This window comes from Zalophus californianus, chromosome 2 (assembly GCF_009762305.2).
Source record: "Zalophus californianus isolate mZalCal1 chromosome 2, mZalCal1.pri.v2, whole genome shotgun sequence".
Classification (NCBI taxonomy): domain Eukaryota; kingdom Metazoa; phylum Chordata; class Mammalia; order Carnivora; family Otariidae; genus Zalophus; species Zalophus californianus.
The window spans coordinates 81,651,035-81,675,115 of record NC_045596.1 but is presented as its reverse complement, the minus strand read 5'-3'; the positions used below and the strand labels follow the sequence as shown (position 1 = coordinate 81,675,115).

The 24,081-nt window shown below is 35.2% G+C and overlaps 2 protein-coding genes across 8 annotated transcripts in view; one reads left to right on the top strand and one right to left on the bottom strand.

Annotated features, from left to right (window-relative positions):
- LOC113924669 (microsomal triglyceride transfer protein) overlaps positions 1 to 4,016 on the bottom strand; it is a 59,797-nt gene extending 55,781 nt beyond the window's left edge. The window contains exon 1 of the mRNA XM_027598761.1: positions 3,985 to 4,016. The gene's annotated coding sequence lies outside the window, so the exon portion shown is untranslated. The remainder of the gene's footprint in view (positions 1 to 3,984) is intronic.
- A 639-nt stretch (positions 4,017 to 4,655) lies between these two features.
- On the top strand, positions 4,656 to 23,761 carry TRMT10A (tRNA methyltransferase 10A). 7 transcript variants are annotated; one of them, XM_027598767.2, is made up of 9 exons: positions 4,656 to 4,838; positions 10,466 to 10,671; positions 11,508 to 11,670; positions 12,603 to 12,674; positions 13,706 to 13,780; positions 16,298 to 16,447; positions 18,567 to 18,672; positions 19,825 to 22,548; positions 22,996 to 23,761. In XM_027598767.2, exons 2-8 carry the CDS (start codon positions 10,487 to 10,489, stop codon positions 20,148 to 20,150), a joined length of 1,077 nt encoding a protein of 358 aa, XP_027454568.1. In that variant the 5' UTR covers positions 4,656 to 4,838; positions 10,466 to 10,486; the 3' UTR covers positions 20,151 to 22,548; positions 22,996 to 23,761. The 7 variants fall into 7 exon arrangements, with proteins under 7 accessions (XP_027454568.1, XP_027454567.1, XP_027454564.1 ...); XM_027598766.2 differs by lacking the exon at positions 4,656 to 4,838 and adding an exon at positions 5,071 to 5,196; XM_027598763.2 differs by lacking the exon at positions 4,656 to 4,838 and adding an exon at positions 5,219 to 5,417.
- The last annotated feature ends 320 nt before the right edge of the window (positions 23,762 to 24,081 follow it).

Genomic DNA, 24,081 nt, shown 5'->3' with positions numbered 1-24,081 from the left:
GGTAAATAAAGCCTTTAGCGTTTTCTATATATAGTATCATGATATCTGCAAGTTGTGACAGTTTTCTTCTTCCTTACCAATCTGGATGCCTTTTATTTCTTTTACTTGTCTGATTACTGTGGCTAGGACTTCCAGTATTATGTTGAATAAAAGTGGTGAGAGTGGACATCCTTATCTTGTTCCTGATCTTAGAGGGAAAGTTTTCAGTTTTTCACATTAAGTATGATGTTAGCTGTGACTTTGTCATATGTGGCCTTTTTATAGAGGCATTTCCTTCTATACACACTTTGTTAAGAGTTTTTTTTTATCATAAACTGATGTTGCATTTTGTCAATCTCTGCATCTACTGAGATGATCATATAATTTATCTTTTGTTTTATTAATGTGGTGTATCACATTCATTTATTTGTAGATGTTGAATTATCCTTGCATCCCTAGAATAAATCCCACTTGATCATGACTTATGATTCTTTTAATGTATTGTTGAATTCAGTTTACTAATTTGTTGAGAATTTTTACATCTGTGTTCATCAGGAATATTGATGGTGTCTCTGGTTTTGGTATCAAGATAATGCTGGCCTCGTAAAATGAGTTTGGAATTGTTCCTCCCTCTTCAATTTTTTATGGAATAACTTGAGAAGGATAGGTGCTAACTCCTCTTTAAATGCTTGGTGGAATTCACCTGTGAACTTTTCTGGTCCTAGACTTTTATTTTTTGGAGACTTTAAATTAATGCTTCAATTTCATTACTCGTAATTGGTCTATTCAGATTTTCTATTTCTTCATGATTCAGTCTTACAAGGTTGTTTCTATGAATTTATCAATTTCTTCTGGGTTTTCCAATTTGCTGGTATATATTATTCTAGTAGTCTCTAAGAAAGCTATTTCCTTTTCTTATCTTATTGCACTAAGACTCCCAGTAAGATGGTCAAATATATATGTGTACTTTTTATATTTTGTATTCTTTTCTGAGTTCTGTCACTCCTCTTCAAATCTTCTTTTCTCCAGTCACTTTATTTCTGAGGTTTTTAGTTCTTTGTTGTTGTTTTATGTTGTTCTATCTTCTATCATTAAAAAAAAAAAAATTCTCTTGGTTTGAAGTACTGGGTTATAGTTTTCATATGCTTTTTTCTCTATTTCATATTTTACTATAACAACTTAAAAAGGATTCAACTGTAATCCTTCTTGTGGTATATTTTTAAGCTAAATAAGTTATTCTTTACCTTTAAGAGGGAGGGATGGGTATAATAACTTTCTAGCCTCATGATTCTAAGGCTTCCTTTTCTCATGTTTTCATACAATGACACCTATGTATCCTTGTCATTTCTGAGCTCTGTCTCTTCTCTCCCACTTTTATTTGGACCTGCGTTTTTCTTTGCTTCTATTGTCCCTGTCCTGTTCAATTTGGATCTACTCCCAGAAGTTTCTCCTTAGTGTTGGGCTTTGTCCAAGAAGGGAGATCAGGTTTATTAAGTTTTATGGGTTCATAAGCTCCATATCTCTCCAGCACTTTCAGACCTTCCTGCTCCTCCCTTTGTACTCACCTTGAAATTACAGTCAGCCAGTTTTGCTCCTGATCTCACATTCATCTCCCTTGCTTTTCAGTGAATACCTGTTGGCAGTTTGGGGGTCCTCCCATTCTCATGGCCTTCAGATGCTCTGTTGTCTTCCCACTGTTTCTTCCTACCCAGATACTGGTATTAAGTTGACAGTTTGTTCCCACCTGCTCATATTATGAGCTTTATGAGGATTCTTTTTCACTTAGTTATGTTATACCCATGGTCTATATTTGTTATTATTATTGTTTTCCTATCCAAGATGTTCTACCTGTTTTTATGAGGAGATTCAGACTACAATGCCTCCATAGTTGTCTTCATAGATCTTCAATAATCATGTATTAATTGGGGAGGGGGTTAAGTTATATTTTTTCAAGTTTTAAGCCTTTCCTATATTTTTAAATCAATCAAAGTACAAGCTGAAATGATTATAATATGTTGATGCTGCCTTTTAGATAACTTTCAACTAATTTAAAAACTAATTTGTGTCGCTTTCTTAGCCTGAAATTAATGTACTCACAATCATTAGTCTATTCCCACACCTTCCCACTTCCAGCTTGCTGAAGGACACTCTTAGACTTAATGAAATAACAGAACTAGGCTTAAAATAATGCAATTTGTGATGACTGCCCAATGTTCTCAGGCCAAACATTTGGAGGAGCTCATAACTGTATCTATTACCATTTTTTGTTGTTGTTGTTACAAAATTCTGGTTCTATCTGAGCCCCTTTCTCATCCTACAAATAGTCCAACTTAACAAACTGGCTGCCAATTATCTGATTGTGGTCCACATGTTTTGTTTAGCCCGCTATTTTAAAAAATGAACAAAATAGTCGCCAACGCTTAAAAACCAGATTTCACATAAAAATCCAGTTTCCTGGCTGCTCTTTAAAAATTGAGATCTCGTGTAATGAAGCCCATATTCCTCCTTGGAATCTGTGCCCTGACTAAACAGAGAATAGTCTCTCAGGTTTGTGACACTTTCCTCCCAGATAGTTTCTCTCATTTGTTACCTTCTAGTCCTCATAGACATTACAGGTTTGCAACCCATAAACTAGTATCTTTTTGATTTCAGACTCTTATTTTGATTTCAGACTCTTATTTTGACTCAAACCACTAAATATGTGCTGATGATTTCTAAATCTGTTTCTACTTAGTTATCCTACATACTCCTCAGAACCCACATATTCAATATCAAACTATTTTTTCCAAAACAATTTTCTCCCACTATTCCCTAAATGACCCAGTTAACGTAATTGCATTCCTATAGTTGTCCAAATTAAAAAACCCTTAGGGTTATTCTTTCCTCCTTTTTCTTCATCCTACCCACAGCTTTTCAATCATGTGCCAAATTATGACATGTCTTTGCTTTTATAGCTCCCAATATTTTGAATACCTTTCTCTTCTCGATATCTGGAAAACCATTTGCTTTCCAAGATGGAGCAAAATTATTCAATTTCTAAAACTATAACCCCTGTCTCCAAGAGCATTTAGTTGCTCCTTTTCATGCATAGGCATCTATGTACAGACAGTACATTGTCTGTCTGTTGTATAGGTCTTTATTTACTGCTGGCTTTCCCACTAGTCTATGGATTCCTTACAAGAACAGAGATTATGATTTAGTTATCTCTGTATGAACAGTACTAAGACAAAAACATGAACTCAATGTGTCACATAAACAAATACATGAATTTTACAAATCAATGAAAAGAAGATTATTTCATATCACAAATTTACTTTCCTGTACTTTCTATATTATGCTTCAATTTTTTATTAAATCCCCCCTTTTTTCCTTGCCCTTTTTCAGTGCTTTCTTTGTATTGATAGTAGAATCACTTAAATTTTTGCACCACATGACTGCTAAGTTAAAATGGCTATGTCAAAAGAAAATTTATTGACTCCACCATGACAATATGAGGGTTTTTAAGGTAACTTTAAAAATTCTGCTTTAAATATATAAGGATGCCAAATATTAACACTGAAAAAATATATTATTACTCATAAACAGAATCCTGAGAGGCACTGAACAGCTGTTGAAAAATTTGGCCCGTCACTATGCCAGCCTGAGTTTAATGACCTACATGTGAAGGGCTACATATCCAATTACTAATCCTCACTCAGCTACTCTTTGCCCTCATATAGAGGCAGCTGAAAAAAAGATGCCCTACTAACATCAGAAATGGATCCACACTTTGTTGTCAATGTTCAGTTAAGAGATCTTTTAGATGTAAGATGAAGAAGAAACAAAGGAGTGATCCACAACAGTGTTATAGCTGACACAGTTTTTCAAGTAAAATTTGAGGGTTTAAAGCAAGAATTACTTCAGTTTTGTGACTAGAGAACTCAAATTCTGAATTTAATTTTCTATTCATTAAAGCTTTTAAACACGTTCAAATATCAAGAATTTACTTCACAATTCTTTCCATACCAATATGGCAGTCTTCTATTCATCCATTTAAATCTCATTCTTATCTTCAAATTCTGCAATAATCACCTATTAGAAGTAGGATAAAACAAAAGCTAAAAATGACAGTCTACTAGATTATGTTTCAGTTCTCCCTCAGTTGACTTGGTCTATATATAGCAAAAAGATCATATAAGGTCACGTATTATAAACAATGAAATGTCACATGATGTTTTGCAAAACAGCGTAAGAAAAATAGTTCAAGGAATGAATGGAGAGTAAGACTTACGACTATAATGAAGAAAAAATTTTTAAACATTCTAGATTTAAATGCATCTTATTGGGAATTTGACTCACTCTTTAAATTTGATTTTCCATTTGAGTTGTGTGAAATCATGTGATACTGACAACCTTCTCCCGTATACATTATAGTTTAGGCGTAACTATACGCTTTCCTATCAACTCCAGTAGAGAATTAAAGAGCCCTCCACCACTCTTTCGCATTTAAAATTTATAAAAGTAGGTATGCCTTACACCCCTCCTCCATCCCCATAGGAATATATAAACGAATACATGCCTGCAAGTATACACTTGATTCGGGGTGGAAAAACAGACATCATTCTAACTACCTCCCCTTCCAAAAACTCTAACTCCAAACCCCGCCCAACATGAACTCCCTCCGCTTTCTTTCACTGCCAAGTCCAAACGTGGTGCAGTTTGATGACGTAAAGGCGTAAGCGCCGTAGCCTCCTACGCATAGCTACCGTCCCTGCCTCTGGGAGTTGAAGTTTCCTGGGGAAGATTCGTGAGCTGTATCAAGACCATTACGAGAAGGCTCTGTGTTGGTGCTGTCAGTTCCCTGACAACTCCTCAGCTCGGTAAGTCTCCTGGCACTGCCGCTGGCACTTGCCTACTCTCTGGTCTTCTTTGGGCGCAAAAGGGGCTCTTGCGAGTGCCATTCTCGACTAACAACACGGCTTCCGGGGGAGATGGGAGTGCGGCTGTGGAAGTGGCGCCGCGACCCAGTTCCCGAAGGAAGTGATGTCAGATGGAGAGCGTCCCCGGCGCCAAGCAGCTCCCTGATTCGCTGGCTGTAGTTTAATCCCTCCTCAAGTGCGTCCGCAGACGGGTCGCCTAGAGGGGAATGTGGGGCGAGGCTCAGCCCACCCGCTGTGGGGGCGCCTACGGTCGACGTTTGTTTGGGGGTCGGGATCCGGTCCCTAGTGTTTGAAGAGTGTGAGTTTCCAAATAATGAAGGGAGAGGGAAATCTGGACTCTGAAGGGCTGGAAAACGAGTTGTGGTTCGGCCACTTGGTGGCTAGAGACCGGGAGCAGTCGCTTTACCTCTTTAAATCGGCCTTACCTCGTTTCTCCAACGCGGGGCTGACGTAGCTGAGCGCTCTGAAATGTTGAGAGCTCAGGGGAAAGTTGCTGCAGGTGCTGTTAGCCCCTTGCTGGTGAGCCGAGGATGGTTTTTAAGAGGACTGAGGCGTTACTTGATTTGAGTGAAATAAGTTAAGTGTGAAAATTCGGGAATTTTTCTAGAGCTATAAAGAGGATAGCAACAGATGACTTTCTCACTTTTTGTTTTGGTTGTTTTTTAATTCCTTCTCCTCTCCCTAACCCAGCCCAGTCCTCCCAAGGGGCCTGACCGCTGAATCATGCGCCTTCGATACTGCAGATCTGGCCGGCGCGTTTTAAAAAGGGTTTTATTTCTTTCCCTGTCACTGTCAGGTCATTTAATTCCATTTTGCAGGTATTCCAACATTCGTTTGGATCTTTCAGAAAGGGAGATTGTCATAAATAATGAAGACTTTTTATTTAACCCAATCAAAATCCATGAAAGTTGGGTTTTGTTTTGTTTTGTTTTAATTTTCATTTTGGCTATTCACTGATGTATGTGTGTGTTCCCTGCTGGAAGCTGTGCTAAGAACTGGAAATAAAAGGAAGATTGAGATGCCCTTTTTTTTTTTTTAACAGTACTTATTTGTCTCACACCAGACGGCCTTAGTCACCTTTATCCAGTTCTTGGTTTTATCAAACCACCTGATAACCTATTTTTGTGCCTAAATAAACCAACCTTGTAAAAATTCTATATTAAGCTAAATTTCACACAGATATTTCTATAATTGCTACAAAATATTGCTCTTAAATACTTGTTGAACGTGGTTGAATAAATAAAGGTGTACTGTGTCACTGCGTGTGAGGGAGGAACACAAAACTTCTGCTATGGAGCTTATAAACTGTGGCAAAAACTTTAGAAAGCGAGTATACGGAGTAAAAAAAATGCCACGTTTTGCTTCAGGTTATCTGAACAAGCTAGTACATGGTGAAATGCTTATTGTATGGTATAGGAAGTGAGAGTTGGTACACATCTTTGTAGAGTGTGATGTAAGCAGTAATATATTGGATCTCAAGCTAGCATTTCTTTTTTATTTTGTGCCTCAATGTATCTAGCTTATCAAAGCTTAAAAAATACTCACTGCAGTGCATTTTCTTAATTCGGAATAGCTTTAAAAATAATGAAAATGTCAACTAGCTCATGACCTTTCCTTGTATTTGACAGGCTGTTTGCTGTTTAAAAACATTAGTATACAATGGTAGGCCAAGTTAATTTAGACTTCTCAGGTAGGAAAGACAAAAGCTCCCCCTGGTGTACATGAGCTATAAAACATTGCTTTTTTAAAATTTTTACGTTATAGAGCCAATCAACACTTGCAGTTTTTTAACAGACTAAAGAACTAGCAAAACACAGTGCCACTGATGAACAGAAATGTTCTCTTTTGGAGTATTAGTCATTGTTTTATGAAGAGAGCAATTTGTTTCCTGTGAATTTTAATTGTGCTTTTAAATTTGCACATTTAGCTTAGTGAGCAGGTTTAGCTTGTTTTCTACCATGTACTGTTTTGCATACATGCATTGCTTTTATTTAATGTACTGTGTATATAAAGGAAGTAAAATAAGAGTATTCTGGGGATCACAATATATATTTTAAAATTTTCTTCTAATTTTTTCAGGCTTACTGAGTTTCCCAGTCTCCTGTTTAAGTTGAATGCTTATTTATTTTCCAGCTTTTTAAGAACACTCTTTAATGAATGAACTCAAGGTTATACATTTATCTCCAGTTACCCTTTTGCTTGTCTCTCTCTCATCCTGCTATTAAGTCTTTCAGTTGTTCTGACATATTTTGTCATTCTGTTTCTCTGAATTCTGAGATTGTCAGGATGTCTTCTAATTCATCCATTACCTCTTGGACTCCAGATAATCTGGAGTTTGTCTCATCTCTTGGAATTTTTATATCTTAATTTCCTGGTTTCCAAATAGGTTCTTTTTCATAGATTTTTCTTTTTGCTTTTTTTATGCCTGCTTTTGTGTCCTGGTTTCCTGTTTTGTTTTTATGGTTCTATTCCTATGATCTCTTGAAAGATTCCAACCAAATTATTTTAAAGTCTTTTTCACATTGTCCTATGATTTTCAGTTTGTGAAGAGTGAATTTATCTCCTGATTGTTGATTTTGTTGGGTTCTTCCACATCATTTCTGTCTTTTTGTAATTTTGCTTTGCAAAGTCCTCTCATGGAATTATCACTTCCCCTCTCCAAACCATCTGTCTATCTGCTGCTGATTTTGTGGTCGTTCTACCCCTGGCCCTGTTAAGTGCTTCATTCCACAGCACAGCTTGCACAGGGGATTCAGAATTCTAATCCTGTAGTGTTCTAAGTTCATATGTCATCTCATGGTTTGGCCCTGGTTGTAGCTGAGAAGCTGTCTGTTTCACACCTCGGGTTTCCCCAGGTAACCAGCATGGTATAAGCCATTAGTCTAAATTTCACCTGTTTTCAGCCTTTTTTCATGGAAACAGGAGCCCCACCCCCAACACTCGGTTAAGGATTCATCTTAAACTTTGTTAGGCGCCTGGGGGCCCAGTCAGTTAAGCATCCAACTCTTGATTTTAGCTCAGATCGTGATCTCAGGGTTATGAGATTAAGCCCCGCATAGGGCTCCACGCTCAGCAGGGAACCTGTTTCTCCTCCCTCTGGCCTTGTCCCTGCGCCCCCCGCCCCCAGTGCATGTGCTCTCTCTCTCTCTAAAATAAGTAAATAAATATTTTTTAAAAAATAATAATAATGCTATTAGCTAAGAAAACTCCCAGTTGCCTTTAATAGCAGACCCAGCAGAAACAATATCTATTTTAGTTCTTGTTTTTGGTTTGGAGAGAAGCTATACCTTTTTTGTTTCCCCTTGTATTTTATCTACTGTTGTCATGTATTTCAAGATTGAAAGACAGGATACCTCAAAACATGAACTTTTGGCAACTATCTCTAGGAAGTCTGTCCCATTTTTGTATTCAGTGGAAAGGAATTGAACCGGAGCTATTTTTTTCTCCTCTTTCAGTGACACAGTGTTCTCAGAGCCCTCCAACAGCAGGGGTGAAGCCACATGGCTCTTTTATATTTTTTGGAAACCCTCATTTTCTAAATAAGATTTTGGATTTCTAGGAGAGAGTGGAGTTGGATCTGGGTTTGAATCTTAGCTCCATCACTTCATTTGTCTATTCATTCTGCAAGTATTTTGAGGACTTTGTCCTAGATTTGTTCTAGGTGCCTTGTTTCTTAGGAATTAATTAGTACTTTTGTAATTTGGGGCAAGTTACTTTATCTCATGGTGCCTTCTTTGTAAAGTAGGCATGATGCTGTCTACCTCGTAGGGTTGTTTTAAGGATTAATTTAGATAATACATTATTTAGCACAGTAAGAATTAATGAATGTTCATTATAACCACTTTCATTACTTTTTAAAATCCTTTGTAATATATTCACTCATTTGTTTATTCCACAAATATATAATAAGCATCTACTACCTGCCAGGCACTGTGTTAGTAATGTAATGTGGTGATATAATATTAGGCAAAAGCAGACCATTTGTGCCCATAGGCAGTTTCCAGTATAAAATCAAATTTGGGTTGTCATTTCTAGGAGATATTTTCCCCAAACTAAGGGTACTGTTTGGTTAGTGCCATAAGGAAAACTTGTGAACTCTTACTTGGATTACTAGATGGTTCTTTCCCCTTCAGTAATTTGTGACTTAGCAAAATGCCAGGGTTTTTGCTGTAGCCCCCAAACACACATCTTAAAATTCATCTTTCAGTCAAAGTTTGGTAAACTTTGTGTTTTCTTAGTTATCCCCATGTGTCCTGTTACAACATTACACTTTTAAAGAAAGCAAGAACTATATAATAAAGCTGCTTAAATTATCTTCTGCATGGTTTTGTCCTTTCCATTATCTGAATTGTTGGGATTTTTCTCTTAGATATTAGCTTCTCTGCATAGACTTGTTAGCCATCTCTTTAAGAAGAAAGAATCATAGAATTTTCTTTAATGCCAGTAGAACATTTGCAAGTCATGCTTAGTCTTTGCTAGGGATAAATAAATTTTTAAATTGTAGTGTTAGTAATCTGTTAAAGAGAAAAGAAATCTTAGTATTTTTAGCTCTTTCCTAATCTGAAGGTAAGTTCAGTTCTAGACAATAAAGATGTGCGTGGTTAATCCAATTAAATATGTTTGAGATGGTCCTACACATCCCATGACTGATTATAAGATCAGCTTATATATTTTGTTTTTCAGCCATGGCTAACATGGGTATTTATAATTACATATTTACAGTGAAATATACTGAGAGGAAACCAACTTGTTTTCTTCACTGTCCAAAATATGTAAATCTATAGCTTATCTTTTGTCAAAAATCATTTCTGAGTGTACACCCAGATAATGAAAGTAACATTTCCCTTGTACTGTAGCATTAATGACAACTAAAAAAAGGTTCTTCCCATCACTTTTTTAAAAGTATTTTTTCTTTCATAAAGCAATATATTTTCATTATATAAAATATAGAAAATGCAAAAAACCATGGATAAAAATTAAACATGTTTATGTGTACATACTCTTTTTAAAACTGGACATAATATATATATATACTGTTTTTTCTTTTTATTTTTCTCTACTTAGCATAACCATTTCCTTTTATCACTAAATAATTTTGGGAAACATGATTTTTACTGGATGTTTAGTATCCCCAGTCCATGGTATAGATGAACTGTAATTTATTTACAGCCACCTCTTGCTGACATTCAAGTAGTTTCTAATTTTTCATTGTAAAAAATTATACTGCAGGACATATACCCTTTTGCATTAATTTTGTGTATATTTCTGATCCATTTACAGGAGTTTATTCTAAGGAAATAAGTTACTGGGTCAAAGGGTATCATGACATTTTAAAGCTCTTGAAACAGATCTATGTAACCTTCTGCAAAAATTGTGCCATGACTGCTAGTAGTATATGCAAACACCGATTTCATCAAATGCTCTTTGCCAGTAAATGACATTTAATTGTCTAAATTTATATTTTTATTTGTTATTGATAGGATTTAATTTTAATCACATCTTTTGATCTTTTTTTACTTTTTGTATGTGTTTGTAACTTACCTGTTCACGTCAATGTTGCCTTTCAGTATTTTCAGAGGCATCAAATAATGACCTCTGAAATGTTGCCAGCATTTATTGAGTCTTCTAATGTTGAAAGAAAGCAAAGCTTAAATGAAGATCAAGAGAAGAGCCAGAAGCCAAGATTATGTGAAAGGTTTGAACCAATATCTAAACGACAGATGAAGAAGCTCATTAAACAGAAACAATGGGAAGAACAACGAGAACTCCGCAAGTATGTTTCAAAATGCATATATATGCTACCCCATTCAGGAGTGCTGAACTTTGCATAGATAGCCCTTTGACACATCAAAAGTAATTGTGATAATTAAAACTGGGGCTATGTATGTTGTTAGCCAGCACTGTCAATTGGCTGTTAAAACTATATTTGTTTCCGCCTTGGTGGATTTACACTACACTTTTTCTCACCCAGGACCTGTTATGAGTAGCAGCACAGTTTCTGAAATAACTGACTTAGATAAGGGATAGAGTTAGCATCCATGTCCTAGATATAGAACAAAAATAACCACCTCAGAAAGATCAAATTTGGGCCTAACATTGATTTTGCTAGAAAAACCATTGTAGGTTTTGGTGAGAGCAGTTAAGCTCAAGCTGTTATTATATAATGCCAACGTTTATTGAGGGAAAATAAACTATAGTTGATGTAAATTATAGAAAAAGTAGGTTTTTTTTTAAAAAAACTTCTAGTTTGCTATATTCTATATTAATGTTGTTTGAAAATCATGTAGAAGAATGATAAAAGTAAAACTTCATCCTTAAGTCTAAAATTAAGTATTTTATGAAGTCTTAGTATAGTGTATTACCAATAATAAATGAAATTAGGAGTAATAAGGGTTTGTGTAGAAGGTATTGTTTTTGCAAAATTATTTTCTATCTAAAGCTTTTTGGTGGACTATAAAACTGCTGACATTTGATCCACAGAAGTAGCAGTTTCATGTGGTTCAGCCTGCTAATTTAAAAAAATTATTCGCTTTTTTTGTCTGTTTAGAAGAGTCTTGTAAATATCTCAATATGTAAATAACAACAAAAAGTTTTGATTCCTAATTTTAGACAAAAGCGGAAGGAAAAACGCAAGAGAAAACAATTAGAGCGACAATGTCAACTGGAATCAAACTCAGATGGAAATGACAGAAAACGTATTCGAAGAGATGTTGTTCACAGTACACTCCGCCTTATCATTGACTGCAGTTTTGACAGCTTGATGATATTAAAGGTATCATGAATCATTCTCAGAAAAATCCTGTAGGTAAAGTAGGGTGAGGGGCACCTGGGTGCCTCAGTCGGTTACGCGTCTGCCTTCTGCTCAGGTCATGATCCCGCCTCGGGTCCTGGGATTGAGGCCCGCATCAGGCTCTCTGCTCAGTGGGGAGCCTGCTTCTCCCTCTCCCTCTCCCACTTCCCCTGTTTGTGCTCTCTCTCTCTCTCTCTCTCAAATAAATAAAATCTTTAAAAATGACAAAATAAAGTAGGTTGAATAATTCTTGCTTTAATAGGTAATATTACTTTGAAATAAATTTATATACTAAAATGCATCTCAAAGTTTTCCAAGGTCATGCCCCCTAAGTTAAACTAGCTAATAAATTGCTCTTATTTATATGCATAGAAGAGAGAGACAGGCACCGTAATTAGATTACAAGACTCAGTAACTATATTAATCATAAAGATCCAGGAATGTTTTTGTTATTTGTCCTAATCAGGAGAAGAAAGTAAGAAATGTGATTCGTTATTAATAGAATTATTTATTTACTAATTTGAGAAAACTGGCTGTCTGAACAATGTTAGTGAAGAAAACATGCTTTACTTACTTCCCAAACCATTAGTAAGTTATGAAAATAACAGTAGTATGGCTCTAAGAGAGTTTTTCTTCTTTTGTTGTCTCTTAAGAGGAGTAAATATTTTCATGAATTAGCATTTTAAGTGGATACAAAATTGAAATTATTGGTCAGAGTATTGACTTTACTTATAGTAATTATTACGTTAGTATGTACTGAAGTTGAATGGAAAATGTCAGAAAGGGCCTGTATTTCCAGAGGAAAAAATGTACCTGTCTAGTCCCTCTCTTCTGCTTATTGTATTCTACTAAGATTGTGGCATGGCCATAGATGATTTTCAAAATGCTGCTTTAAAAATTGCACTCTTTTATAGGACATTAAGAAACTTCATAAGCAGATTCAGCGATGTTATGCAGAAAATCGACGAGCACTACATCCTGTGCAGGTGTGTTTGGGGAATTTAAAACAGATTCTGGGTTCCTTTTATAAGTTCCTCAGGAAGAGGCAGAGATATTCCCAATTGCCTGTACAAGAATCTTACAAATGCTTTTCCTTAGAAAACAAAATGCCTATTTGAAAAATGTTTTTATTTGCTACAAAAATAAAATATTTTCAACATTTTTTCCCATGTCAGTCTTAGTCACACACTGCACGGTGATCGTGTTTTGTACACACTGACCTCATTCCTGTGTAGTTGAACATCTTCAGTAAAGGATACATACATATTTTCATACCAGTTTCTCAGCTCTCGATTCCTTCCCTCGCAGGAAGGGAGGGAACTGCCCCCAGCTTGATGTGTGTCATCATACCTGTTGGTTAGGTTACTTCTCCCTAAAGGATTTTGAATCTGTGACCATTTTGAAAGGTATTTCCTTAGACTAATTGGCGGCTGTTAAGAGTAGATAGGGTCTTTTTTCTATTTGTTTGAATTCTGGGTGACCTAAAAATTAACACTTGGCTCACTGATGTTAAGAACCAGAAACTCTTAATATATTTCTGGTTAGATATTTATTTTCTTTTATCAAGTGATAGTGTTTTTATATTTTTATGTTTTATATTCTTCTCACCCTTGATTAGACTTGCAATAGGTGTCAGGGTTTAGAATCAAAGGAGAATTATGAAGACTATGGACTGGTTAAAAACAGTGGGGGCAAAAGAAATTTAATGAAAACTTGACAGGAAGTAGGGAGTTTGTAGAAAGGCTGTCATTAAGGGAGAGTCAGATTGTAGCTGCTTATAAAATGGGAGGAAAATGTGGATGGAATACTCAAGGTAGTGGGTTATGAGATACATGAAACGTCAGTTCTACTGCACATTTATTCTTGTATGGTTAAAGCATGTCACAAATTTATTTTTTTTCTAAAATGACTATATTTTATGGTTCATTGATATCAGATGAGTGTAGAAGAGAAATGTAATATTGGACTCTAATAGTCATTTGCTCTCTCTTTCTGTGTCCACCAATCTCTTTACCAGTTTTACTTGACAAGCCATGGAGGCCAGTTGAAAAAGAACATGGATGAAAATGACAAAGGCTGGGTCAACTGGAAGGTAATTAAAACAGATGAACTCTCACGTAATTCCAAGTATTTTTACGCTTAAAGTTTTTACCTGATTCTACATAATGCCAATAAATATAGGAGTCCACAGTCTCTAAACCCTGTATATCACTGTACCTAAGTCTGATATTACTAATGGGAGAAGCTAAAGAAACTGAAATGCCTGTTCACATCTGTTCTCATTAATCTCATTTATTTTACCACCAACTTTATTTTTTAATTTTTTTATTCCTATTTTTTATTTAAATTCTAGTTAGATAAAATATATGCTAAAATTGGTTTCAGGTGTAGAATTTAGAGATTCGTCACTTACATGCAACACCCAGTGCTCACACACACACAAGTGCCCTCCTTAATTCCCATCACTCGTCCAGCCTATCCCCTGCCCACCTCTCCTGCAACAACCCTCAGTTTGTTCTTTACTGCCAACTTTAAAACAGTTTTTTAAAACAGGAAAAATTTTAAAGGTCTATGTGTACAATCTCTACCTAGCAAAATGGTGATACATTATTTATAAGAGTGAAGTCACTTTAAAATTTGGAAATATACTTGCATTCTGTTTCTACTAAATCTGTGCCATCCCATATGGTGTCCACTATCCACATGTGAATATTGAACTACTGAAATGTGACTGGTCTGAATGGAGATGTGCTTTAAATGTGAAATATACATTGGATTTCAAAGATAGTACAAAAAAAGGGAGAGAATGTAAATTACCTGCTTGAAATTTTTTTAACAAATTTACTATATGTTAAAATGATAACATATTGGGTATATTGTATTGGGTACAATGTATTAAAATTAATTTCACCAATTTCGCTTTTTTTAATGTGTCTACTGAAAGATTTAAAATTACATATGTGACTCACATTTTTTTTTTCTGTTGGACTAAACTGTTCCCATTTGCAAAGATGACGAATAGATTGGCTTTAGTACTAATGCCTGAGGAACCTTGCCCTATTCAGAGAAGTACTGGGTTAGTCCTATTTTTTTTTCTTTCTCAAAGCCAGTTTTTACGTGACAAACTTTCTCTCTCATGCTCACTAATCCCATAATGACTGCATTTATTTATTTATTTATTTATTTATTTATTTATTTATTTATTTGAGAGGTGGGGAGGGGAGAGGATCCTAAGCAGGCTCCATGCCACTCATAGAGCCCGACGTGGGGCTTGATCTCATGACCTTGAGATCATGACTTGAGTCAGACGCCTAACTGAGCCACCCAGGCACCCCTGCATTTATTTTAATCATAGCCTATGGTGTGAAACATTTTCAAAAGCTTTCCTGTGTTTTAGGGGCACCTGGGTGGCTCAGTCATTAAACGGCTGCCTTCGGCTCAGGTGATGATCCCAGGATCCTGGGATCGAGCTCCGCATCGGGCTCCCTGCTCCTCGGGAGCCTGCTTCTCCTTCTCCCAACCCCCCTCCCCTGCTTGTATTCCGTCTCTCTCTCTCTCTCTCTCTCTCTCTCTCTCTCTCTCTCTGTCAAATAAATAAAATTAAAAAAAAAAAAAAACTTTCCGGGGTCTTAAAGTACAATATATTTACCAAGTTTTATATTCATGCCTATTTTCCTAAGAAATAATGTAATTAGTATAGGCATACTTTCAGTTATTTTGTGGCTTGTTAAAATTTATTATTTATACCACCAGTTTTCCAGAGACTCATGAGTTCACTGGTCTTTACTCAGGTCCCTCTAGGGGCCCCTATTAAGCATAGGCATCAAATTAATAATACCGTTTTCCAGAAAAGTGGCTATATATTACCTAGTACGTTATACATTTTAGGTGAGGAATCTCCTTCATTTTTTCTTTAAAAATTACTAGGTAAATGCCATCTGAGTCTGGTGATGCATCATCCTTTATTCTGTCAATGTAGTTTGCAAAATTCTGACTGACAGCTGTTGTTCAGTCTTGGACCTCTGACCTGGTAATTTTGATGAAGACTGCAAATGTGTATCTTTGTAGAAACAGGTGCATGGAATTTATTAAATCTGTAAGCCATTTCCTTTTGTGATGATTCATGCAGATGGGGGGAAGGATTGGAAAAGGCATTCTTTGGTTGGAGAACAGTGTGAGCAGATATGTGGCCAAAAAAAAATGCATTTGTTTTATTGGAATGGAGATAAAATTAGAAAGCTAGATTAGTGCCATATTCAAAAAAGAGTTATTTAAGTAAAGGGATTTAAGTTTTACCCTACAGGTAAAGATAAAACATTGAAAGTAGGGTTTTTAGAAAGTGAGTCTGCCATTGATGTGTGGAAGTAAATTGGAGGGATCTGGGGCTAGAGATAGGGAAATAACAGTAGGAGGCTACTTAAATAATCGGGGTGTGAGGTGATGAGGAATTGAAATAATAGGTTCTCAGTAATACATTGTAAAATATTCTTTCATACTTCCTTTCATATGCTGTTGGGTGGCTTTGTCTAAGGAAAAGAAAATAATCATTTTTAGCCAATTTTCACAAAATCCTATTAATTAATAACATCTTTCTCCTTATGTCTTAAAGGATATCCACATCAAACCAGAGCATTATAGTGAATTCATAAAGAAAGAAGACCTGATTTATCTAACATCAGACTCACCTAATGTACTGAAGGAATTAGATGAATCAAAGGCCTATGTGATTGGAGGGTTAGTAGATCACAACCATCACAAGGTACTATTAAGTTTTTATCTTTGCTTTTGCTCATACTTAAAATGGATATAACAGTTTTCTTGATAGCAATAATACTAATGATAGCTGATCATTATTGAGTGCCTACTATATTCTGAACTACCTTTCTAGCTAAGAAAGCATTTCACATATATTACTAGTTTGCTTAATCCTCCCTACAACACAGTGAGGTCAGTGCTGTTATTATCTATATTTTACAGATGAGGAACTGGAGTCAAAGAGAAACTAAGTCTAAAATCAATAGTAGTAGGTGATAAAGCAGAGTTTTGAAACCTGCAGATTATTCCAGAGTCCACATGCCCAAATGATATGCTGTATTGATAGTAGATGCTGCTGATGGTAAAATTTATGCAATTTATACCAAAATTAATAACAAATGGTAAATTTATACGAGTTTTTAAATATGTCATTTTCATGGGGTATGTTTTCTTTTCTCTTCTATTTTGTACTTTTCTCTCTTCCCACCACCTCCTTACCCTCATTTGAATGAAAAATTACAGAAATTTACTTTCTAAAAGAAAACATTATTTTGTACTTTGCCAGCTACTTTGCAATATGCTAAATTCAACCCAACTCAAGAAAAAACATGTTTACCAAATGTCTGAGGAAATGCTATCAGCAGTAATATGAAGTAATCCATTATTCTTATATAACATCACTGAGGTAGAACTGTCTGTGACATTGGGATAGTTTATATCATTTGTCCATTATGGTAGCCATGTGGCTGTTGAGCACGTATAATGTACATAGTATGATTGAGAAACTAATCAGTTTAAACTTAAGTAGTCACAATTGTGACCATAACTGGATTGTGCAGCTCTGTAGCATCACAGGGCATTTTTATCAGAATGATCTTTAGCTTTTTAAATTTTTTTCTTAGTGGAAAAATTCTGTTTTGTTATTTGTGTAGAATCACATTTTTTTCTCTAATGTTGTTTTTCTGAACTACATTAGTTTTGTTTTCAGAAGCACCCGTCTCAGTCTATTATTTGTCCCTAAAATTTGCAAACTACTGGTTAAGAAATTTAGCTCTTCTTCCTCCTGTACTTTGTCTTTTGGCTACTTCAGTTCTGTTTAGAACAGGCTCTAAGGATTTTAATTTTGAGGAGAAAATTTGTATCCAACAATCTTTTAATTGATAGGGAAAATAAAATTTATGGGCAACTTAAAATGTTTTTCAAATCAGGTTTTCATTTACTCTGTCTTTGCCATTTGTGCCTCTTAATGTTATATAATTGAAACATAGTTTTAGGGTTGCCTGGGTGGCTCAGTTGGTTAAGTGACTGCCTTCGGCTCAGGTCACGATCCTGGAATTCCGGGATCGAGTCCTGCATCGGGCTCCCTGCTCGGTGGGGAGTCTGCTCCCTCTGGCCCTCCCCCCTCTCATGTGCGCTCTCTCTCTCTCTCTCATTCTCTCTCTCAAATAAAATCTTTTAAAAAAAAAAGAAACATAGTTTTATCTTTATATGTATTTACATTCACGGGAAGAGTGATGGTGCTTCTCTAGGAACTCAGTTTGAGTATTTTATTTATTTACTTATTTATTTATTTTAAAGATTTTATTTATTCATTAGAGAAAGAGAGACAGAGCACAAGCAAGGCAGAGGGAGAGAGAGAAGCAGGCTCCCCGCTGAGCTGGGAGCCCGATGTGGGGCTCCATCCCAGGACCCTGGGATCATGACCTGAGCTGAAGGCAGACGCTTAACCATCTGAGCTACCCAGGTGCTCCCAGTTTGAGTATTTTAAACTGAGAGAAAGGCAGTGTGGAATGGTGAAGAGCTATCTGAGTCAAAAGCCATGAGCCAGGTTTTTCTTGTGGTTCTTCCACTGAAGACCTTTGTGATGGGATAGGAAACATAATTAGTCTTTGGTTTCCTCATTTGTAAAGCTGTTAAAGCAAATGCCCTAAACATTCTGACAATACTTATTGTCAGAAGAACGCTTCCAAATTAGCAATTACACACACACACACACACACACACAGACTTTGTCAGATAATGTTCTCTGAACTAAAGTTTTTCTTAAAAGTACTTATTCTGTTGTAGACTTTAAGTTAAAATAATCTAATGTTCTAGTCCAAATTATAGTATCTTTGTTTTAGGGACTCACATATAAACAAGCATCAAATCATGGAATTGATCATGCACAGCTCCCCCTTGGAAATTTTGTGAAGATGAATAGTAGAAAAGTTTTGGCAATTAATCATGGTAAGCTATAAGGGGATTATGAAAATATGCCTGAGTAAACAGTGTTAAGAATAACATTACCTTTGGACGAGTAGAAAATATACATCTTGCTGGAGAAAAAATTATAAAATGTAATCATTTATAATTTGAATACAGAAATAATACATGCATATTTTAGAAAAAATTGGAAATATAGAAAAGTATAAAGAAAAATAAGCTATAATTTCACTACCCAGAGATACTTGGTATTAACTTTTTGGTGTGTTTCCTTCCAGTTCTTTTCCTATACATATATAATATTATTTGTTACATAATTGGATTTTTACTCTGTTGCATAAAATGTTATAAATTTGGGTGTTTTCCCCCATTTATAATTATATTTTCTGTCATTGAATCATTATTAATGGCTACGTTAATATTCCATCATCTGAATATACAATAATGTAACTGTTCTGTTGTTGATTTTTTTTTTCTTTTTTACTATTGTAAATAACATTGTAATATTCTTGGACCTGAGTCTTTGCCTGGAGTTTTGCTTTTAAGACTTTTTTTAGTAGAAATTTTTGTTAGTATACAACTATTTATTGGGCTCTTCTTATGTGCTAAACACTTTCTCTACAGCACACTCTAGGGAACTATAGAAATGAACTTTTTGATTCAAGGAATGAACTTCTTCCAAGACCTTTGATAGATAGTGGAAATTACTTTTCCATAAAGTAATACAAATTAAGCCCTTCAGCAATATATTAAAGTGAGAGTACCTTGCAGACAGTATTTATATTCTTTACCTCTGATGTAAAAAAAAAAAAAAAAAAAAAGCAGGCAAGATGCTCCCCAGAGTGAATGACTCTCTATAGGAAAGACAGAAGAAATTTAGATTAATGCTAACCTTTTGTTTTGTTTCTAGTTTATGTTAGCACATAAAGGATAAAGAAGAATAGGAAGGAAATTAAAAAGGGCCCCTGCCTGTTGATTATAATTGACAAAAGATAATGGTAAATCTTTGAGTGCTCATGAACTGAATTGAGGAAAAACTAGAGAAAAGATTAACAGGCCTGGAGGGCCTTGGGGCGGATTGGCTCTGACAATGCATAGAAGGAAGTGATTCGAACAAAGTAGTTACTAGGACATATTAGCACTCTTCATACCAAGGCCGTGTTTTTTAAAATACAGAATGCAACGTTGTGATGAACCTGGCTAAGAAATGTATGGAGTTTGTCTTTGTTGCAGTGTTTGAGATTATTCTGGAATATCTGGAAACCAGAGACTGGCAAGAAGCGTTTTTTACTATTTTACCCCAACGGAAAGGAGCTATTCCCACAGACAAAGCCTGTGAAGGTTCTTCGCATGACAAGAAATCTGCCAGGATTGAAGATGGATTGGACAGTGATTCCAGTGAGGAAGAAAATAGCAAAAATGAACTAGAATCACCACATGAAGAAGAAAAGCAGGATAAAGAAAATAGCAATGAATCTACAGTGAACTCTGTACTACACTAATGTCATCTGTTGTTTTTTGTTTTGTTTTTTGTTTTTTTAGCTTAATTAAGGAAAACTTAGGAGAAAATGAGGTGCTTCATAAAATATTCTAATTGGGAGAAAATTTTATTTCCTCTTATTTCTGTTGTGAATTTTTAAAACTTTTTTTAGAGCTAAGTGATAAAAAGCCCTTATAAGAAAGTTTTTTGTTTTTGCATAAAATTTAAATGTTTAATTTTTAAAATAATTTTCTAAGTCTCAACAGTTTCTTGAGAATTTTACTTTATTGGTAAACCTTCATTCTCTTTAATTTACTGAATTATATTTTTTAGAATGTGCCTTCTGACCCTTCAGTTTTATTTTTTTGTGTTTATATCAAGTGTCTTTCTGATTTATTACCTACTTAGTTGTGGAGATATTCGTAAATCTCCTGTAAGTCTACCAAAATGTTCTGCATGGGAGGCTACCTCCTATTTGCAGCTTTTTTATTCAACTCAGTTACTTCAAAAGAATGCAGTTATTTTAGGAAGAAGTATTAGATTGATAAGCTCAACAACTTATTTCTTTTGGACTATGGAGCCCATCTCTGTTCCTCCTCTGTGATGCCTTTTCGTGGTTCTAAAGCAATCACTGAAGAGTAAAGACTCTCTTAATGTATTTCTTAATTTCAATAATGGTGATAAATTATTTCAATTACAAATGTAATTTTTCAGGCTAGATTATTTTAAAAGACCGTTGAGTATCAATTTTGTCTTAAATTTAAAAGGAAACAGCTTTTAGCTATCCTTTCCTTCTATATGTACTTCTATTAAATAAAATATTTCTTGGTTCTTAAAGTGAATAAAGTTAACTTTATATGTGCATCTGTCTACTAGCATATAATATGCAAGCTAATATAACTACGTTTCTGTAAATAATCTAAGCATGTATGAAAAAAATATATAATTGTATATATATCTGTCCATAATCATGTATCATTAATGATAACAGGACTGAGTTGCCAAATAGCTGTATTATTTGCATCAACGATTGTGTGGAACAACACTAAGAATTTGAATTTCAGAAAGTGTAAAAATCCTTAACTAAATATTTGTATAAGGACATTGGCAAGGGAAGATGGGGCTAAAAGGAGATGTTTTGATTTTCTCCTGGTAAATGTAGAGCAGTTATGTTTAAAGTAGTGATTGTTCCTTGTCACAGCTAAAGTAAGATTTCAGAAGCCTTCACTGAGTTTGGATAAATTAAGTTTCTGTTCTTTTTACTCATTGGCATCTCAAATTATGTACACATTTGGTAGAAAGTTCATTAGATTTAGTATTGATACTACTGTCTCTTAATTTTTGTTGCTTTATTCTTAGTAATCTATTATAGTTATCCATTTAAAATAAGGTCTGTGAGCAAGGTATATAAATAAAAGCCCCTACAATTCTAGAAGAGCAAAGCTTATGTCTTAAGTTGTATTTTTCAAAGGTTCAGGGTTTTCCTGAGTAAATATGGTTTAGTACCATGAAATCCAGTTGACCCTTGAAAAGTGTGGGGGTTAGGGGCACCGACCCCCCCACACACAGTTGAAAATCCGTGTATAACTTTGTCCCAAAACTTAATAGCCTACCATTGACCAGAAATCTTACTGATAACACAGTAAGTGTATTAACACATATTTTGTATATGTATTATATACTGTATTCTTAAACTAGAGAAAATGTTAAGAAAATCATAAGAGAAAATACATTTATAATACTGTACTGTATTGAAAAAAATTCACATATAGGTAGACCCATGCATTTCAAACGTGTGTTGTTCAGGGGTCAACTGTATTATGCCTTTTACTTGATATGGAATGAAGCACAAGTTAATTTTGAAAGGCGGGGAAAAAATCATTACAGGCACTGTGTAGTTTGTCACTAATTATGAAAGGCCTGTATTATTTCCTAGGGCTGCCGTAACAAATTACCACTGGGTAGCTTAAAACAACAGTTTTTTTTCTTACAGTTCTGGAGGCTAAAAGCTCAGAGTCAGGGTGGATCATGTTCCCTCTGAAGGCTATAGGGAAGAATCCTTTGTAGCCTCTTCTTGGTTTTTGGTGGTCCCAGCAATCCTTGCTGTTTCTTGACTTACAGCTACATCGCTCTAGTATCTGCTTTGTCATCAAATGGCTTCTGCCCTCAGTCTTCCTTGCCTGTGTCTGTGTCCTTCTTATAGGTATACCAATCATTGGATTAGTGTCCAACATAATTCAGTATGACCTCATCTTAACCTGATCACATTTGCAAAGATCCTATTTCCAAAAATGGTCATATCCAAAGGTACAAGATATTAAGACTTGAGCTTATATTTGAGTAGGCACAATTTATCCATACAAGTCCATATCTTAGGCTGTTGATGATGAGAAGGAGACACAACCTTCGCCTCAGAAAAGGTAAGATTGCAATTAGAAATAAGTAATTGCTGAGATATTTAAAAATGGTTTTTAAATAATACTAATCTCTTAATGTATTATTTTCTCTCAACATTGTTTTGGCTTATTGAGGTGCCTTATTTAAGACTTCACTAATATTGAAGTCACCTGTATTGGAACATAATAAAGGTAGGGAATTCAGCTAGTATTTTTTTTTTTTTAAGATTTTATTTATTTGACAGACAGCGAGAGAGGGAACACAAGCAGGGGCAGTGGAAGAGGGAGAAGCAGACTTCTCGCTGAGCAGGGAGCCCAATGTAGGGCTCGATCCCAGGACCCTGGGACCATGACCTGAGCCGAAGGCAGATGCTTAACAACTGAGCCACCCAGGCGCCCCTCAGCTAGTATTTAAATAAATGCATCAAAAGGAGATATGTGTCCTGAAATAATAAAATTTTCTCATTGCAGTCTTAATAAATCAAGTTCATTCATAAAAGAAGGAGCATTCTTCGGACTATTCTCCGGAAATCAGTGTGTTGCCATCTTGGAGCATTTGAAAACACTTGAGATCGGAAAAGAAAAAAAAAAGCAATTCTGAAAGAATGTTAAGGTGAATGAACAATTTTGAAACCCACCAATTACTGCCAATTACAAAGTAAAGTGATAGATCATTTCACTTTTTAGATGGAGAGAGTCACAGATGATATACGTAAAATGCAAGAATTGTCCATAGAGCACTGAGAACACGTACAGAGAACAGTTGTAAAAAGAAAATTTTAAAAGGGAAAAAAATGGCAGAGATTAGAATTAATGACAGCAGTGGCCTATGGTGCTCATTAAACTTTGATCTCAATTGGCATAGAGATGTTTATGTGTTTCTAGCTCCTAGCCAGACACATAGAGGAGGCACTTCATAAATGTGAAGGAGAGAAGCAGTATCAGAATGAAGAGACAATAAAGTTAGTAGGAAGAGTAGGCTTAAATTTGGGCACAGCCACCTGTTAGGAATTTGGTGAACTTAATGAACCTCTGTCAGTCTTTGTATCCTCACTTGTGAAATAGGAATGTTACCCATTTATCCTGTCTCTTAGGGTTGAGCAATCAATTGATTTGAAACCAAGCAGCAGTTAACTTCACAATACTTTCTCATTAACATTTCTTCATAGCTTGCCTTGTTTCCCTTGTTTCTCATTCTTGTTTGACATTATCTGCCCCCCCAAAAAATAAATAATATATAAGCCTTTGTTTCAGACTCTGCTTTATGAGGAACCCAGATGTAGATAAGATTTTTAAAAATGTGAACTTTCTAAATTACCAGAATGAACACTCATGAAACAAAATACGGTTATCACAGATCATTTAGTGAAATATTTTAAAAGGCAATGAAAGCAGAATGCTAACATAAAACACAATAACCACACAAAACCAAATCCCTCCTATGAGCAAGTCTAAATGTCTAAAATCACCCAAGTTGGATTTAAAAAACCCCCAAACCTAAATAAATATATGTTGTACTTAAATAATGTTATTTAGAAGTGTTGAAAATAAAAGAAT

What these genes read in the sequence shown, in the direction of transcription:
- TRMT10A (XM_027598763.2), top strand. Translation starts at nt 5,367, where the DNA reads ATGTTGAGAGCTCAGGGGAAAGTTGCTGCAGGTGCTGTTAGCCCCTTG. An exon ending in GTGCTGTTAGCCCCTTGCTG is followed by an intron (nt 5,418 to 10,465) that starts GTGAGCCGAGGA and finishes GTTGCCTTTCAG; the next exon opens with TATTTTCAGAGGCATCAAAT. An exon ending in AAGGCTGGGTCAACTGGAAG is followed by an intron (nt 13,781 to 16,297) that starts GTAATTAAAACA and finishes TATGTCTTAAAG; the next exon opens with GATATCCACATCAAACCAGA.